The 17,440-nt window shown below is 40.3% G+C and overlaps 1 protein-coding gene across 1 annotated transcript in view; it reads left to right on the forward strand.

Annotated features, from left to right (window-relative positions):
- Positions 1-17,440, forward strand: part of MICAL3 (microtubule associated monooxygenase, calponin and LIM domain containing 3) — a 158,719-nt gene that overhangs the window by 79,542 nt on the left and 61,737 nt on the right. Inside the window, exons 19-25 of the mRNA XM_039708267.1 lie at positions 1,704-1,760; positions 3,605-3,709; positions 6,150-6,257; positions 8,810-8,917; positions 9,555-9,741; positions 13,635-13,723; positions 14,835-14,922. Of these exons, the coding sequence (XP_039564201.1) occupies positions 1,704-1,760; positions 3,605-3,709; positions 6,150-6,257; positions 8,810-8,917; positions 9,555-9,741; positions 13,635-13,723; positions 14,835-14,922 (742 nt within the window). The remainder of the gene's footprint in view (positions 1-1,703; positions 1,761-3,604; positions 3,710-6,149; positions 6,258-8,809; positions 8,918-9,554; positions 9,742-13,634; positions 13,724-14,834; positions 14,923-17,440) is intronic.

A 17,440-nucleotide genomic window follows, 5' to 3' on the forward strand; every position in this document is an offset into this window, starting at 1 on the left:
TGAAAATTTGCTCTTGTATCCATGAAACTTTTATAGGATTGCTTATCTGAAGTGGCTTTTGAATGCTGTACTGGCCTTCACATGTCCACTGTGGTCCTTCTGTTTCTCCCACACCAGGCTTTTGTCTCAGTCTGGCTTTGAACCTGGAGCAGTGAAAGCTGTTGTGAGCACACTGTATAAATGTGCATCCAGATGTTTGTGCACATGTATTTGTTGTCCCAATTTTATATTACCTGAAATCCTTCTAGTATTTTTGTTTTCTTGTATATTGTCATTGTGCTTCTTTGAGTTGTATCCTTCAAAATTGTCTGTTTTTCTACTTTCAAATCCACTTCTTGATCAATCCTGAGCTAAAGGTCCTGAAAAGACAGTTGCAGTCCCATAGAGCTGTCATGACATCACATAAGGATTGTACAAATTAATTTCCCCAGAGGTGAAGCTGAGCTTTCTTGGCTAAGCTCTTGAGCCTATAAACTGTAAAGGAGCATTACCTTTTAGCAGAGTAGACAAGTTTTATTCTTTGGCAGAAAGTTTCACTTGCCTTATTGCTGATTTTTCAAATTTTAATTACATGTTGCAGTTTATCTGGTCTAATTATTGTCAGCCTCCAGGACACACATTCTTTCATTCTGTGGTGTCTGCCTCTGCAAGATAGATCAGCTCTGCCTACTGATCCCATTTGAAACTGTCTTGACAAACAGGGAGTTGATTTTCTGCCACGCTGTGAGCAGCAGCCTTTTCAAGAAAGATATAGGAGAGGACATCTAGGTAGAATGGGTGAGCAAAACCTGCATTTAAACTGCAGTGTAATATCAGATGATGTGATAGCTAGCTGCCTGCCTCGTGTCAAAATCCTTTGCAAATTTGGTTGGAAACATTTTATGAAAGAAGAAAGGTTTTCCCCAGCCTTACAGATGGAGAAACTAAGGCAGTTAAATGCTGAGTTTTACCTTCTAATCTGTAGTGTGGGGTTCATTTTCCATATAGAGGAATTCATTTTCACTCACTAAGGATCTTGTAGCTCTATATTTTCCTTCTGTCACCTCTCCAAGTGTTTGTTTGTCCTGTGTCTTTTTGGTTGCCTAGTTTAGTCATGAAGGCCAGCTACTGCCAAGTGTATTTTGACCATTTTCTATGTTGTGTTTTATGGAAGTCTTCCTTCTTTTAACTCAGGAATTTTTATCCTCTGTCCTACAGAACTGATGTTAGAGACAGTCAAGAGTAATCTGCTTTTGGAGGCATTCTTTTTCCTTAGGAATGATTTTTTTTTTCCCCTAAAATTGTCTTGGCCTAGGCCTCATAGCAAGTCAGATGGATCTGTATCCATGTTATACTGATGTCTTTTAAAACCTTTAATTCTACTCTTCTACTGCATTTATTCTGCCACTTCTTTTAAACTCTCTATCTCCTTCCTCTGAACTAACATCACAGTATGAGTTATACTGAGTGTCTTATCATCTTTATTGCACTAATTTGATTACATTGCGGTATTATGTTTTTGTTTATAGACCTAATATGAATACATACTTAAAAAAAATTCTCTACAGGAGCCAACTTGTATTGCCAGGTTTAGAATATTCTTAATCAACTTCTGCTCTTGTGGCTTCTTTTCTGCCTGCATCATAAGAAAAATCAGATAAAATGTGTTGTGATTAGGAAGCTGGTCTGTGATTGTTTTTAAGCTCATCATTTGTTGCCTGCAGAGATTCAGGGAACCTGGTGCTGGCTATCCCGGGGAGCTGAGGCCCAGACAGGAAAGGGTAAAAAAGCATGAACAAATGGCATGGGTGCTGATGACACAGAGCTGTGGTGGATGTGTGCAATACAGAGGTCAAATACAGGGGGTGGGGAAGCACACTTATCCTAATGCTGCTGTTAACACGCTGGAACTGCTGAGAGTCAGTCAGGAGCAATCCTTCCTGTGTGACACCCACACAAATGCATAACAAGCCTTCTTCAGCAGTTTGCTATATGCTTTTATTTTGCCCTAGGTCAAGCACTTGAGCTCTTCTCGTTCTTCTTTGTCTCTTACACCTCTTTAGGGAAGTATGCTGTGGCTGTAGCAGAACAAGAAGAGTTATGTTTTGTGCTAATTGATGCGAACATGGTTGCATTGTGTTCACCGCTTGCTTTCTGGATGGTTAAACAACTGGCATTCCATCTTGCCTCCTACAGGCCAAAGTAAAAGGAAAAATGATGAGGCATTATTTAGTATAGAGACTTTGAAGCCTTCTTAACAATGAAATATTCAACAGTTTGTCTGAATGGCTCAGTATTATACAGAAGCATGGGAAAATAAAAGATAGGCACTCAAAAGGACCGGTTGATTTGAATTCATATTGACAAATTAATTGACATTCCAGTACAGGCTTTGAATGAATTAAGTCATAAATGGGAGCCAGCAATAAAACTGTTGCAACTTCCAGAATGTGTTCTAACAAAAGCCTCTTGTGGGCCGAGTGTTTTCTGATAGGCAGTAGAGAATGAATACACGTGTCTGCAATGACACAGAAGCCCACAGCTTCATAACAGGCCCCAGTTTTAGTGAAAATGATCTAGTAGGAAGGAGTAGGTGGAACAGAAAGCAGCTTTAAAGTAGAGAGTATTATTAATGCATCTGAATGGGAAAAGTGTTTCCTGTAAACTGGGTGTGAACTCAGTTTTCTGCTCTGCATTGGAGGACAATTAGTAATACAGAGCAGCACCCTGGCATTCTTGACAGATGAAGCCTCAGATTTCTTGATGCACATGTTTGTAGTTTCTGTCCATTTCCTTTTGTATTCTAAAAACAAATTAGCTGAAGGCTGTGTGATACTGCAGTGGTAGTCCTGACTTATATAGCAGGCCACTTGCCAGGTCTTTTTTCATGTCACCAAGTGCACCACACAACAGTTTAGGAACACTGATATGAAAGACCAGAATAGCAGAGGTGTCAAATATTGTGCCTGGGATGTATTGACATGTAGTGCAATAAGAACAAGTAGGACAGTGAAGTTGCATAAGTAAAACTGGCAGCTTCTGTGAGTGTTTGATTTTGCTGTTCTTTGCTTTATTTAGACAGGCTCATTAAACATGCTCTCTTTGGCATGTGAAGTATTTACTTTGCATATACCACCATCTTTAAGAAATTAATACATTCTTTATGAGAACCGAAATGCATTATCCTAAAATGTTTCTGTACACAAAATCTAAGAAACAAATAAGTACAGATTGAGAAATTTAAAGGAAGTCCTTGAGAATGCAGAATTATGGGGAAATAGACTGACAAATAAGGCCCTTGGTGCATGATAAAGCCACATTTTAAAATTATTTTTTGATGGTAATGCCAGAGAGAAAGGCTGTGTGCTTGTTTGATTTTGGCTGCAGCAGTCCTAGGAAGAGTTGTGAATAACAATTAATGTAACCATTTTTTTTCTTGCCCCTGAGGGTCAAAATGTAGCACTTCATTAGAAAAGCAGATACTGGGGGAAGAAAACCCCAGTTTTCACATGAGAGCTTTTGTTACTGTTGTGCATGTGAATGTCATACCTTTTGGCTGGCATTTTGGTGTCCATTCCTTTTTGTGCTGGTTTGTTTACATCCTGCCTCCTTCCTCGTCTCGCAGAGATCTCCTCGTTTATTTTCTCATGACCAAGTGCCCATGAGTGTTGAGCAAAGGGCATGTCAGCTGGCTGCCCTCCTGGAGTCCAGACGTGCACTGAGGCATCAGGTGACTACAGCCCTGCCTAGCCACTCTCCTGGGTACAGGTGAAATCTTGGGGCAGAGAAAGAAAAAAAAAATCACCAAGCTACGATGGCCACTGCTCTACAGTCATGTGGTTAAAACAGCCATGAAGACTATTTTTGTCTTTATTTGTAGTGTCTCTATTTGACTTGCCTTTTCTTAGCTGTCTCCTTGTTTGGTGAGCAACCCTTTCTGTTCCTCAAAACAGAATGTAAACAATGAAGTAAAAAGCAGCCACTAAACTTCAGAATAAATGCTGAAAACCAGCCGGCCTCTGGATCAAGTCATCTCACAGTGGTCATTTAGCAGTCAGTCCCTCGCAAATTTTACTTGATTCTGGAAGCAAGAATATTCACATTTTCCAAGCTTAATCCCTGGCTCTGTAGTACTACTTGTGTGTCCATCCTTCCTGTGCAGTAGTTTCCAATGGTAGAGCTGGCAGTTTGTGCAGATTGTCTTTGATTGCAGTGTACAGTTTTGTTTTGTTTCGTTTTTGTGCCTAATTTTCTCTCCAGTCTGTTGTCTTTGGGCTATGGGAACATGCCAGTTTGAACTGTGGTTTCTTTGGTTGCTCTCTGTTTTCAGTTATCTTCAGCAGTGCTTGGCAAACTGCAGAGTGCTTTTTTGGAAAGCATAAAATCACAGAAGTGATTTTATTCTTAACTGTTTTGAGTTAACCATCCCAAATCAAGCTGTCTTCTTGAGCTGGAGCATAAACAGTCCCCGAACTTTTGCTGGTGGGCAGAACTTTTGCAAGCCCTACTAAAAAGAATTTTGTGACATCTAGGTCACTTCCCATTGCTGGAGTTTTTTTGGGGATGCCATCTTTTTCTGATGGCTAAAATCTCAGAAGCTATTCTCCAAGAAGGAACAACAAACTTTTGCCTGGATTTGAAATGTTATCTATGGAGGCCTGAATAAGAAGACTACTTTAAACATAATGGCATCTCTTTGTTAATGGGTGCCATGATTTAATATCTCAAGCAAGGCCCACAATGCTCATGTGCATTTCCTTATTCAGTTAAAATGATGACACAGAAATGAAGATCGACCAAAATACTTGCTCCTACCTTTTGTAGTGCTCTCTGTCAATTTTTAAGCTCCTTCTGAGCATGGAGATGTAAAGATAGACAATTTCAAAAATAATTTCTAATTTTTTCTATTGTGCAGAATTGAAAAGGGGGAGAGACTGAAAAAAGAGGAAAGCATAAAGTGGGTAGGGCAGAGAGGAAAAAGGAAACAGATGTTGGAACACTGCAAGCAATGATGGATTATGATGTGGGACTTAAGGGAAGAAAACAAGAAAAATACTGAGAGAGAAGGCTTAGCAAAGTAAGGACATTTTCAGAGAAAAAACTTGATTAAATGTTGATGTACAGAAAATTTTTGTATGAGCAATTATATTTCCATAAATTGGGGTAATTGTGAAAGCCAAGCTCTTTTGCATTTTGCTCAGTAAATTTAGTCTTGAGGTTAGCCTATTCCAAGTGGCTAGAAGTAGCTATTTTCATGGGTCATGCAGTTACATGACATTTAGTTTTCCTTTTTGTAACTAAAACCATAATTTATTTTTCAAAGAAAGCCAGTTATTTGTAATGTGCATATTTTTTTTCTTTCCAGACTATAATTTTTAGGAATGCACAGTTTCTTCCAGTGCTGTTTGTCCAATAATTCCAACTTTTTTCCTACTTATATGAAGTATTTCTTGGGAGATGAGTGTAATCATCTGTAGAGATAATGACAAGGACATATTAGAAGACGAAATGTTGGGTTCTCCTGTGAGGAACCAGTTTCAGAAGGATGCAGGTTCTCAGTCTGAGATTTATTCTTTGCCATTTGATAATCAAGATCAGCAGGTTATTTTATATCGATACGTTCTTTATTTTGTTCAGTGTTTCTAATCTGTTTACAGTAAATTTTAGGTTGGAAAATTGCTGTTAATTACTGGAAATACATACAAGCTAACTTCTTTCTCTTCTGCCCCCCAGGAGAGCAGACTTTTGGTTTACATAGTTAAAATATAGAAGAGGTCTCACATGGCCTGAAAGATGATCTTTAGTGCCTTGGGCCAGTAATAGAGAACAATGGGAGATACAGAAGGAGCAGAGGAAATTGATTTGGGGTCTTTGCCAGTGGCTTAGTTGGTTGAATTACAGGAGGTTGGACATCTGTGGAAGTAGGTAACTGCTTCCAAATGGTCCTAAATAATGTAAAACCTAATAAAGAGCAAATTTAGAATAACTACTCTGCCTCACTAGGGAGAAAGTAAAGATACCCTGGGTATTTTTCTCAAAGTTTTCCTGTAAGAGTGCTTAAAACATTGTTCTTGATGGTAGCCAGAAAGGCTTGGGCTGGGTTTTTAATTTTCTCTTCTCCATTAGAAGAGCAAATGTATGATTGTGTTGATGTTTATTTTATGTTTTAGCCCGAGACGGAGCCGTCTCGCCGATTCTTTGTTGACCAGTGGGAGCTCTCCCTTAGCCTCCGCTCTTCCAACCGCCCTTCCTCACCCTCCTCCGACTCCCTCCGACAGGTAGCCCTCACCTGAGCACTCCAGGTGCACTCAGCTGCCTCTGCTTGCCAAGGACACCCACAGGACACAGCCAGGCTGGCACTGCTTCACCTGCAGAGCCTCTGTGCTTCTCTGTGCACAAAGGAGAAGCCAGGGGCAGCCTGTGCCTGGCACAGCTCGGGTGTTGCCAGCCATAAAGCAGTTTGGAACTAAGTGTTTTTAACATTTGGTGTCTGTGAGAAGTTTGTGGTGCATCTCTCACTCAAACCAGGGGTTTGCAGCACTGATAGTCCTTCTGGCTTTGCAGTGGAGCTTTCTGGTTTTGCTTGCTGCTTTTGTTGAAGTTTTGGGCTAAACAGAATGTGCATACGTGATTAATGGACAGTGTGAAATAAAAAGTGCTTTGGCTTTTTGAAAGATCACTGAGAATTTGAACTAGTTACAGTTGCCCTACGTAAACAGCAGGAACTTGGTTTGACCTAAGCTGGAACAGTTCTTTCTCTCCTTTTAAAAATGTTGCAGAATGTTGTATGTCTTGAAGACCAGGGAAAGATAAAATGCTTCACTTAATACCCATAATTAGGCCAGATGTGATATGTAGGGAAAAAAGCAAAACAAATCAGAAACACACAAGCCCAAATTAAAAATTCAGCAAGTAAATTTCTCACACCAAGTAGTCTAAGGTACTGTGAGTTAATATTAAGATATTCATTTTTTTAGCATGGAACTTCTTATGTGCTGGTAAAATTTTAAAGATGCTGAAGCATCTGCAGTTGAAGGTTTCAAATCAAAACTTGATCAGGGGAAACCTGGTTCAGCTAGAAGGAAGTTTTTCCCCTGGAAATGCTTCATCTCTCTTCTAAGAAAACTCAAAAAGCCTCAAAAGCTCTGATCATTCAGTGGAAATGGAAAACTCTTGGCCAAATTATTATGGTTGCCAGTTAAAAAATCAATGCTGAAGAAAATTTTAGAAGTGAGCACCATTTAAAATGTAAAGTTTAACAAGATGTGTCATTGAAAAGCAACTCTACACATATGTATGTGGAACTTGGAAACACATGGACCCTGGAGACTCAAAGACAAATGATTTGTTATTTCTTGCATATAGAAATACTGCAAGTGTTCTATCTCTTGGAATGGAATCAGTAGACAGGTATAAATTCTATGTAGAAATAAACCCTCCCCTCATTACTGCAGTGACAGAGAGCTTTAGGAATTAGGACTGTAGTGACAGCAGCAGTAATCTCTGGCTGAGCATTCCATTTTCATAATCTTTTTTCCCCAAATAAGTACCCATTCTGTGCTGAAATTGTTTCTCTGATGCTTCCTACTGTTCTCATGTCTGAACTTGTGAAGGTTTTAAACATTCCTAAAAGGCTGATAACCACACAGATTAAATTAGTTATTAGTTGAGGGAAATAACTACTGTGCTTCAAGCAAGTTTTGCTATAAGTAAAAGGGGTTTTAAGATACAACTTTCCTTTTGTTATCCTTGGCATTTCACACTTGCTAGAAGCTGAGTGGCTCTCTGATCCTGTATTAGCTGAGAATCCAGCTAGAAACTGGCATAATGCTGCTTAGTGTGGAAAAGGGAAGTTGCTTGGCGTGCTCTTTGCTGCTCTGAGTCAAATCCATGGCGTTTGCAGTGTGATTGAGCTAACATGGATGTAACCACCTCATTTTCTTAACCATGTAATTACTGCCAGTGGTTGTGTTTCCTGTGAAAAACACTTTCTCCACTCCTGCAGTGTTGGAATTTGGCTTGCAGACACTCATTTGGTACCATCTAAGGTAACAGCCAACTTGCCTAGACTGCTGAAAATACTGGAGGGTTTTTAGATATCCAGAGTTTTGGAGTCAGTCTGTGCCCATGGTGGAGAAAAGCCAAGTCATAAAGCTGTGTTCAGGGTTGAATAAATATATGTTCCAGATGTATGCAGGTATGGCTTTAATGCATTGGATGAAGGCTCTTCCATCTTTTTCCATATAAACCTCTGTGTATTTTTAGCACTGGAAGAACTCACTCACTGTGAGTTCTGTAGTTAAGGGCTTCTCCCTGCTCTGTGAATGGTCTGTAAATTAATTCTTTCCAGGTGCAAAGTATACAAATATACTGTTGTAAATCAGCATGTTGCATTAGACTTTGTAACATGCCTTCTAAAAAAAAAATCTTTGTTTCTGATGCCAATTTTACCTGGAAGCTCAAAATCTAACTTATATTTAGCCTCATCTTTTAGAAGTGTCTCTACTTAAGTTTCCAGGGACAAAATACCCCACAGATGAAAATAAGATCTGCTCCCTTCATCTTCATAGTATTTCTGGAACACTTTAAAAATACAAAATACAAGCCTTCCTGTCCGTTCCTACAGGTGATCCTGGACTGTACTGGTGATTTCTGATGACACTGGCTTTGCTATTACTACTTGTCACTTTATTTGTCCACTGTCTTGGCATGATTTGACCTCTCTGCACCTTTTCACCACCTAACCTCTCATCATTCTAGTTATTTTTTTTAATTTGATTCTTTTTTTCTTTTCTCACATCACTCTTGTTTTATTCAACCCATCTGGTAGAAGTACATAAAGATGTACACAGGCGGAGTGAGCTCATTGGCTGAGCAGATAGCCAATCAGCTTCAAAGGAAAGAGCAGCCCAAAACCCTTCTAGACAAGAAGGAACTGGTAAGAAATGTGCCAGAGATGACGTGTGTTTGTGCTTAGATGTCGTGTAGATCTCAAGTTTTGTGAGTGTCGACCAGTTTTGTGAGTTTTGTTACACCACTGATGGAATCTGTCGTAGCTTTGTGGGAGATTTTTGTTTCCCTTTCTCCATCCACCCTCACTCCTGTCCTTGTTTCCTTTTCCAAATGTTTTAATCTAATGCCAGCATCCAAAGATTGGGCATAATGAATTGAGAAAACCGTTCATAACACTTCTGAACTGCTGCTTTCTGGAGGAGACACTGACTTTGGTAATGTAGGTCCAAGAATTGCTGTTTGAGGGTGTTCTAATGGTTTTGCCTTTCTTCATGTGCCTCCTTCAGTCACTGATTTCAGGGTCATCATTAATAGTACTGGTGTCCACTCATCTACCCAGAACTTTACTCCTGATATATGTAGGCATGGCATCCTAGGATCCTTTATCCTGGACAACAAGGTTAGTTTTTGATGTCCTGGTTAAAACCATGAGTTGTGTCCGAGAACTGCAGCAGCATCCCGTTGCTCCTGTATCCATGTAAACGAAGAGAAAACATGACCTGGGTGCGTGATCTCGGGGAGGCTGGACACACACAAATTCACCCATCCCTCTTTGTGTCCAGGGCTCGCTGAAGAAGGAGTTCCCCCAGAACCTGGGAGGCAGCGACGTGTGCTACTTCTGCCGCAAGCGGGTCTACGTGATGGAGCGGCTCAGCGCCGAGGGCAAGTTCTTCCACCGCAGCTGCTTCAAGTGCGAGTACTGCGCCACCACGCTGCGCCTGTCCTCCTACGCCTACGACATCGAGGACGGTAAGGCACCAGGCCCTTCTGGCACTTAAAAATTACTTGGTGAGTTAGGGAGGAGGGTAGTTTCCATTCCCCAGACACCATCTCTGAAGTTCTTGGAGCTTCGTGGATTTCCTCTGGCCGGGTTATGGCAGCAGCAGAGCAGCCAAATTCATAGGAGTTCATACAACATCGTAGTGATGCCTGGAGAGGCTGCCTGGAACAGAGGCTAGATAGAATTAAAGGAATAAAGTAGGGATTTAATTAAAAGCCTTCAAAGGTTACATCTTGGGCGGCTCAAGAGCCTGGCTGTGGCTCCACTCAAGAATGGACCATGGGGGTCCCAGTTGTTGGTTTCTCTGGGTCTGGATTGAAGGCACTTGAGACAGTAGTTCATGTTTAGACTCAGGTGTTTATTATTTCTCATCAGTAGAACAGTCTCACTACTGTGAGTTCAGCAGTTTTTCATTAGAAGGCACAAAATGGCCAACAATCTCGTGTTACAAGGTCTTTTAAGACTAAACTACCCAATTAAGAACTGACACCTAGATTATTTTCCCTTTTAACCCAATAACTGATCCCAAAGAGCCCCCAGTGTGGACTTTTCTGCCCAGTTACAAAATGCTACCCAAACCCATGAAGAAGGAAGGAGCATGAAGAAGAAACCCTGTGCCCCCCATCTTGCTTCCATCCACAACATATTAAAAATTCCAAAACCTAAGTTTCTCACCTAAGTGCTACACCTACACTGCTCTCTATAATCTGTTTCACACTTTTGTGGATTCTGGTCTATCTTGAAGTCTAGGGAGCTTTCTCCATGAATGAGGATCAAAGTCAGTGCTCCCCTGGGGGTCAGGGCACCCCAGAGCAGACAGAGAAATATTCCTGGTGCCCTGAGCTTCCACAATGGACAGCTGATCACGAGTTTTGACACTTTTATAAGTTTTGGTCCATTTCCATATTGGGGTTAATTGTCCAATTACAGCTTCAGGTTATGAATTCCCATCCTCCCAGGTTGCTCTCCTCAATTCCCTGTTGTTCACACTTTTGGACTCAAAGCTACAACGGTGTCCTTGGTTCTGGGGCTGGAAAAGGATGGTTTTATCTGACTAAGCTGTGAAAAGAACTTTCCAACACTTCATATAAAGTTCAGAGTCACACATTAAGGCAGACCAGAATCTGAAAAATATGAACTCTAAACTTAGGGCATCATTAAGAGCTGCTAGAATGTGGGGAAACACATAAAAACTGGAGACTTGAAAAAGCTTTACAGGCTGAGTACAGGCTGAGTTTGAAGGCTAGACCTTTTACTGTCCTCATCTGACAATATTTAAATAAAACTCCCGAGTGTTTAATACCACTTAAGAGAAAATAACAAGTTGGAGAGAAATGCGGTCAGCTTGTTCTTCTTGAAGATACCAGAACTGTCCAACTCTGTGTGTTTATTTTAGATGTAATAAAATAGGAACTTCATAGTCAGGGGTTGTTGATAATAGGTGTTTACAAGCTAAGTTCTGTTTATATAGAAAACATGGAACTTTAAAGTTGAGTACAGGTAACTCAATGTTAAAGTGTTGCAGCAGTAGTTACTGAAGATTCAGTAATGACTTAAGGAGAAATGAATACAATTACAAAACTTACTGATGTCTCAATTAAAAGAATCTAACATGCTAAGAATGAAGGGAAGCTTCATATTTACCCTACAAGTCTGAGAAACAAGACAATAGGGCAGCAGGTGAAACTCACTTTATCAACAAAGCTTGCATATTGAAAGTAACAATTTAAGATCATCCATCACTTGTGAAAAGTGATTTCCTTGTAAGGGTAGCTATATATTAAAATATTTGTTTGAGCAGTGGTTGACAAAGATGTCACATTTTCTAAAGAACATGTATTAGAAAGTATTTCAGGTAAATGTTGATTCACATCAGCAGGCATGCATTTATTTTCTTACACAGCTGCCTGTCTTTAATCCAATTTCAGTAGGAAAACAAGGGCAAAATGGTGTAAAACTAGTGACAAGTAAGGTTCCAAGGATTTGATTGTAGACATAATGGTGTAGAAAACAGAATAACAAGAAAAGAAATGTTAATACCAGTATTTCTCCTACTAATTGAGGCAAATATGAAGTAAAAATTTTAAATTGGTGTCACAGGATGACACTCCAAGATATTCTATGCAGGTTGAAATTGATGGGTATCCACTCCATAGCTAAGAAGAATCTTTTAATTTATACTGGGTAGAAAAATGGCTGTGGAAACACCATCTGGTTTAAGGGGCAAAAAGAACTAAAATTGTGTATTCATAATGTATTATATAATGACTTTAAGTAATGGATTTGCTGGGTTGTGAAGAGATGAGGAAACTTAGAATCATCAAACCAGACTCCCAGTAAGGAATAGAAACCCCTTTATTGCTTGTCTGGAAGGTCAGCAGACTTGGCATGCAAGTTTAAAGGGGCCAGTGTAATTTTGAAATCAACATAAAAGTAACATCTTTGTCAGAAATCAAAGTTGGAGAAAAGCATTTTTTGAGCACTGCTGTTATTTTGAGCGCTCACAAGTAACTGAATAGCTGACTGTCTGTTAAGCAGTGACAGACTGAGCTCCTCTGTCAGCTGTAGGGGCTTGAAACAGTTTTGACCACCAGATTTTTAGTAATTCCCTCTGCAAGCATGCTTGTGTGTGCAGTTATGGCCAGACAGTTCTCAGTGAAGCAAGCACAAAGCTTGGAGTTTCAGCAGGCTTATAGCATTCATTCTGAAATGTTACATGCCCAACAGTTGTGTGTGTATATGAAGCAGATGTGGCTAAACAGCAATCTCTGGTATCCTATCTAATACAATAATTGTGAAAATGTATTTCATTCTGAGTTTTCTTTGAGAGTTAAAAAAACCAAAGCTATGCACACATTGTTGCTGTTCATGTAGCTGTTTGGACTGACAGGCATTCTGCAGCCTGCTGCAGTCAGTGTCTGGTTTTAGGCTTCAAAGTCTGAGAATTTTTATGTAAGAGCTTTTCAGTTGTTGTTATTTTGGACAATCTCAAAAAGCAGGTTTTGGTAAGAGTAAACATTAAGAAATACATATTGAAGTAAAGATTTCTAGGAAGATGTTTGTCACTTTTCCATCATAAAGCATTTTGCAAATACCAGCACAGAGAAACTAGAGGAGGAGGCAGAGGTCAGAATATGTGTTGGGAATGCAATGGCAAAGCTCTAGGAATGGGGTAGCAGTGGAGAGTGCTATGCCAAGCAGGATGCACTGACAAAGGTGCAGTGGAAGGTAATTATGGTAATTCAGTTTGCTGCTTTTATTAGTACCAGTAGTATTTGCATGATGGTATTGCTAATGCTGCTTTGTCTTCCTGGCAGTGCTCAGCTAGCAGTGAAAAACCTCTCCAGACTTCTGGGGTGTTAGTAAAACCAGCAGGATCACAAAAGGTCTTATTTGTGAAAATGAGTCATTGTCCTTTTTACAAGTAGCCACTGTGCATTTTGAGAGATGGTTCTTTGGGAGTTAACACTGTCCTCTCCCACTTTCCTCTGCTGGTTGTATTCATTCTTGCTTTTTCCAAAAGTGCTTCTGCCAGCTTTTCATGTGATGATTTCTTTGTTCCTCACACACTGCCGCATTGTTAGCATGTGATACCACACAAGCCTCACAGCTTTGCTTTGGTGTTTGATAGGATTTTAAACTAAATGGCTGTCAGGCACCCAATGGAAAAGAGCCTAGTTACAAGGGGAGAGAGCAGGGCTGGAGCTACAACTTCAGCCAGTGTTTGCCTCTGCATATAGTGAAGAAATTAGAGAGAGCAACGGGAGGGGCTGCAGAAAATAAGTTGCAGTGAGATGGACATTTATATTGTGCTAAATTCTTGTGTTCCTATTGCTGACCATCATTTGTGTTTTATCTGCAGGTAAATTCTACTGTAAACCTCACTACTGTTACCGAGTCTCTGGTTATGCTCAGAGGAAGAGGCCAGCAGTGGGTCCTCTGTCAGGAAAGGTAACTCATTATTTTCATCTACTGTGCTGTGTTAATAGATTTTGATTCTTAACATTGAGAAAGTGTGTGTGTGACGGTTTGGGGTTTTTTCAGAAAGTAGAAAAATTCAGGGTGCATTTCATTGCTTTATCTATCGTGAAAACTTACAGTTCAACTAAATCTTATTTAAAAGCACTTCCTCTACTTAGTACTACTCTTTTTTTGGTACTTATTATAAAATGATGCGCTATCCTGTTCCAAACAGGATTTTGATTTGTTCTTCTTGTCAGCTGAAATACTTTCTCAGTGTATGCTGAGACTAAATGAGTAATGTTAGCAGTTCTGATTTTCCTTTGTTTCTCCATGGTTTTGCTTAAGATGAAACAAATGGTTTGCATTTCTTTTGAAACTTAAAGTTCTATTCCTCTTGCATAAGCTATGAAGATCACATACCTTCATTTTTGAAGGTCTGCTGCATGTTAACAGGAACCTGCATGGAAAGGCAGAATATCCCCTTTCCTATGCTATCATAATAGAAGTATTTGTGCTGTAAATATAGGATGAGAGACACTGTGTAATACAGAAAAGTCCCTCAGCTTTTGCTGTTATAATTCAAAACACCTAATTTTTCTCCTCAAGCCCCTTTTCATTATTTTCACATACTCTGAGCAAGCTACATGCTGGTTTCTTAAGTTCTGTTAAGCTTGCATGCTGCAAACTGCCCTTGTCCCTTAAATTATATTTTCCTTTGTGCAAGCAGTGCTGCCTGTCCTTCTGCCTGATTCTCAGGTTTTATTAGTACAAGCTGGAGCTATACTCCTTTCTGGAAGGATAACAGATCCATCCCAATATGTGCCATACTTGCTGCCAAAAATAAAGACTAAAAATGGCACCTGTTTTATTTCCCAGAGGAGCAGACTTCAGGGATCTTACAGCTTTGACTTTCTTGGCTATCAACTTTGTTTTCCAGAGCTTTTTATTAAAGCCTTAAATTGAGAAGGCACATGTTTGTTTTTCACCAAACAAGCCTTACGTGATGGTTGCGGGGTATCTCAATCCCTTACTCAGCATGTTCAGTACACACAGCAATTCCAACTTTAACATGAATTTAACTTCCCCCACCTTCTTGCAGGACACCAAAGGACCTGTGCAGGACGCCATGGCCAGCGACGGGAGCGGACGGGCCAGCAGCATCCCCACCTCAGCAGAGAGGGCCCCAGGTAGCTCCGCTTCCTTCTTTAGCAGGGTGGTGCAGTACTCGCTCGGCCTCGTGGGCAGAGTTAGGGTGGTGAGCCAGCGCCTGCACAGCACAGTCTCCTCCATTGGGCACCACGTAGCCCAGAACCCTCTGGACTCCTTTTTCATGTGTCAGCTGCTGGCGTTTGGGGTTCCCTTTCTCTATGTCCAGTCAGAAGTTCTCGGGCAGATCCTAGGGGAATTCTGTGGGCAGCCTGCTGACCAGTGAGGATTAATGTCTCCCGACTTTGAGCTGTGTAACTCGTTGTTTTTTGCGGTGCCTTGTGAATTTTGTGTGCTACGTGGAAATCTCAATATATTATTTTGCACTGTGGCTTCGGGGCCTAGATGTTCTCGGTTCTTTCAAGGACATTGTTTGAAAGAATTCCAGGAAAACACAGATGCTCAGTTGAGGTTCTCCTCTGAGTCAGCCCTGATAAAGAGCCCTGTAATGTATGCAGCTCAATGTCAGTGAAATTAAAAGTTTTTATGAAGCACTGGAATAGCTCACAAACTGGATTTCTGTGTTTTCCTGAATTCTGGCTGCGGTTTCTCGTTCTCCCAAGCTTCTCTTTATTAATCTGGTACTTGAATGGGAAAGATCCCATTATCTTTGGATTGTTTCTCCTTTGGAATTCTGGGTGTCTGACAGCTAATGGGATTGGATTCCTTAAACCCCTTGAATTTCGTGGTGCTGGCAGGTCATGGTGCTCTTCCCTCTGCCAGCATCTGTGCTGCTCCTGGCCGTGGCTTTGGAAATGGGGTGGTGAATGTGTGTGTCTTACTGTGACATAGTTTTCCCTTTTAACTTGAAATTCTAATTCTTTCTAACACGAGAGAAGTGTCTGTGCTACAAATGCTCGTTTGCCCAGCCCCAAAGTGCTCATTTTGTGATGTCAGAAAAAGGAAGACATATTAATTTCTAGTATTTGTTCCACAAGGCTATGAATAAGCTAAATCAGCTGCTTTTAGAATGGGAACATACTTGGAGCAATATTTTGAGGAAAGAATGTTTGCATAGTGCCAGTTGAGAAGCCCTTAACAACACAAGAGCAGATAAAAATCATGGTGTTCTTTGACTTTATATAATTATACAAGTGTTTCTAAGATTGTAACTGAATGCAATCTGACAGAAATTTATCCTTAGTGTGTTGATTTTTGGAGTGTAGTTACTTTCAAGATTTCCTCTTTTGTGTGTGTCCAATGTACATATGGCAAAAGTGAGGAAAGGGTAGGGAAGAATATTTGCAAAATGCTGTGGACAGATGTGTGAACTGCAGCATTTTTGCATAACTGGATAGATTTAAAACTACTTTCTCTGAAAGTGAAAAAACTATTTTTTTTTTGTAGCTTGGAGCATATTTTTAAAGATGAATAGAAAAAATATTTGTTGATACACAGGGCAACTGATGTGAGCATAAGTTGTTTTGTGGAGTGAAGCTGTAGGTGGTGATAATTGGAAGGAGGAGATTTGAATTACATTTATCAATTAGTTTATCACAGCAACTGCTGGCAGAAAATCTCCTTTGATTTAGTCCTTCCAACAAATCAAATTTAATTGCTTTTACAAAGGAACATTCAGCAAGTAGCACTTAAATGGTCCCTAAGTAGAGCAAACAATAGGGCATAGTTTATGATAAACTTCTATAAATCAGAAAAAAATCAGCTCTAAATCAGATGTCTCCTTCTCTAGTGGTGGCACAATCCTGTAGCAGCACTGTAGTACTTCCAGAGAAGTGAGATGGAACAGACACCATTTTGTCCAATGGCAAAACTTGAAATCTAGGGCTCCTTCTGTTTGCTTTCTGCTTTTTAGAGCAGTGTATAACTGTAGCATAATGTTCAGAGCTTTTGGGCCTTTTAAAGCTTTGCCCCTTGCAGTGCCCTAGGTGCATTAGGACATGCTCAGCTTAGCTGGGTCACCATGGTGCATTCTCGTGTGTGCATGGCAGAAGTACCTCCAGTGGTACAAGAGGTGGGCAGTGCCTCTGTTGTGCTAAAAAATACCATTAGTGGCTGAGTTTTGTTTTCTTTGTGCAGTATGATTTAGATAACCCTTGGAACTACTGACTTAGCAGTGGTTAAGAAGCAGGAGGAAGCAAAATGCAATGTGCTTTAGAAACAATCCACAGTGGCATTAAAGGCAGGTCAGCTGTCTGTTAGAGTGACAGCCATGTCCTGTAGGTACCTACCTTCAGCTCCCTTTCTTGCTGGGTTGCTAGGTCAGGAAACCTGTGGTGGGTTTTACAGTTGTTTATGGTTTAAAAAAACAAAGCTTTTTGAACTACCAAGCTTACCTATACACTGGAAGAACAGGATAGTATTTCTGAGTAATCAAAAGGAGTCTGTAAGATTGTATCTCAGTGTAACTCCTGAATTTAAACTATTTGTGTATATTCCTTCTTGCGAGCTTTCACTGTAGCCTAGACAAATACCTTGAGCAAAAACCTGAGATGAAGACAGAGGCAGAGCTCTGTTTCCTAGCCTCCACTTCATCCATCT

This window comes from Passer montanus, unplaced genomic scaffold (assembly GCF_014805655.1).
Source record: "Passer montanus isolate IOZ18808 unplaced genomic scaffold, ASM1480565v1 scaffold20, whole genome shotgun sequence".
NCBI classification, from domain to species: domain Eukaryota; kingdom Metazoa; phylum Chordata; class Aves; order Passeriformes; family Passeridae; genus Passer; species Passer montanus.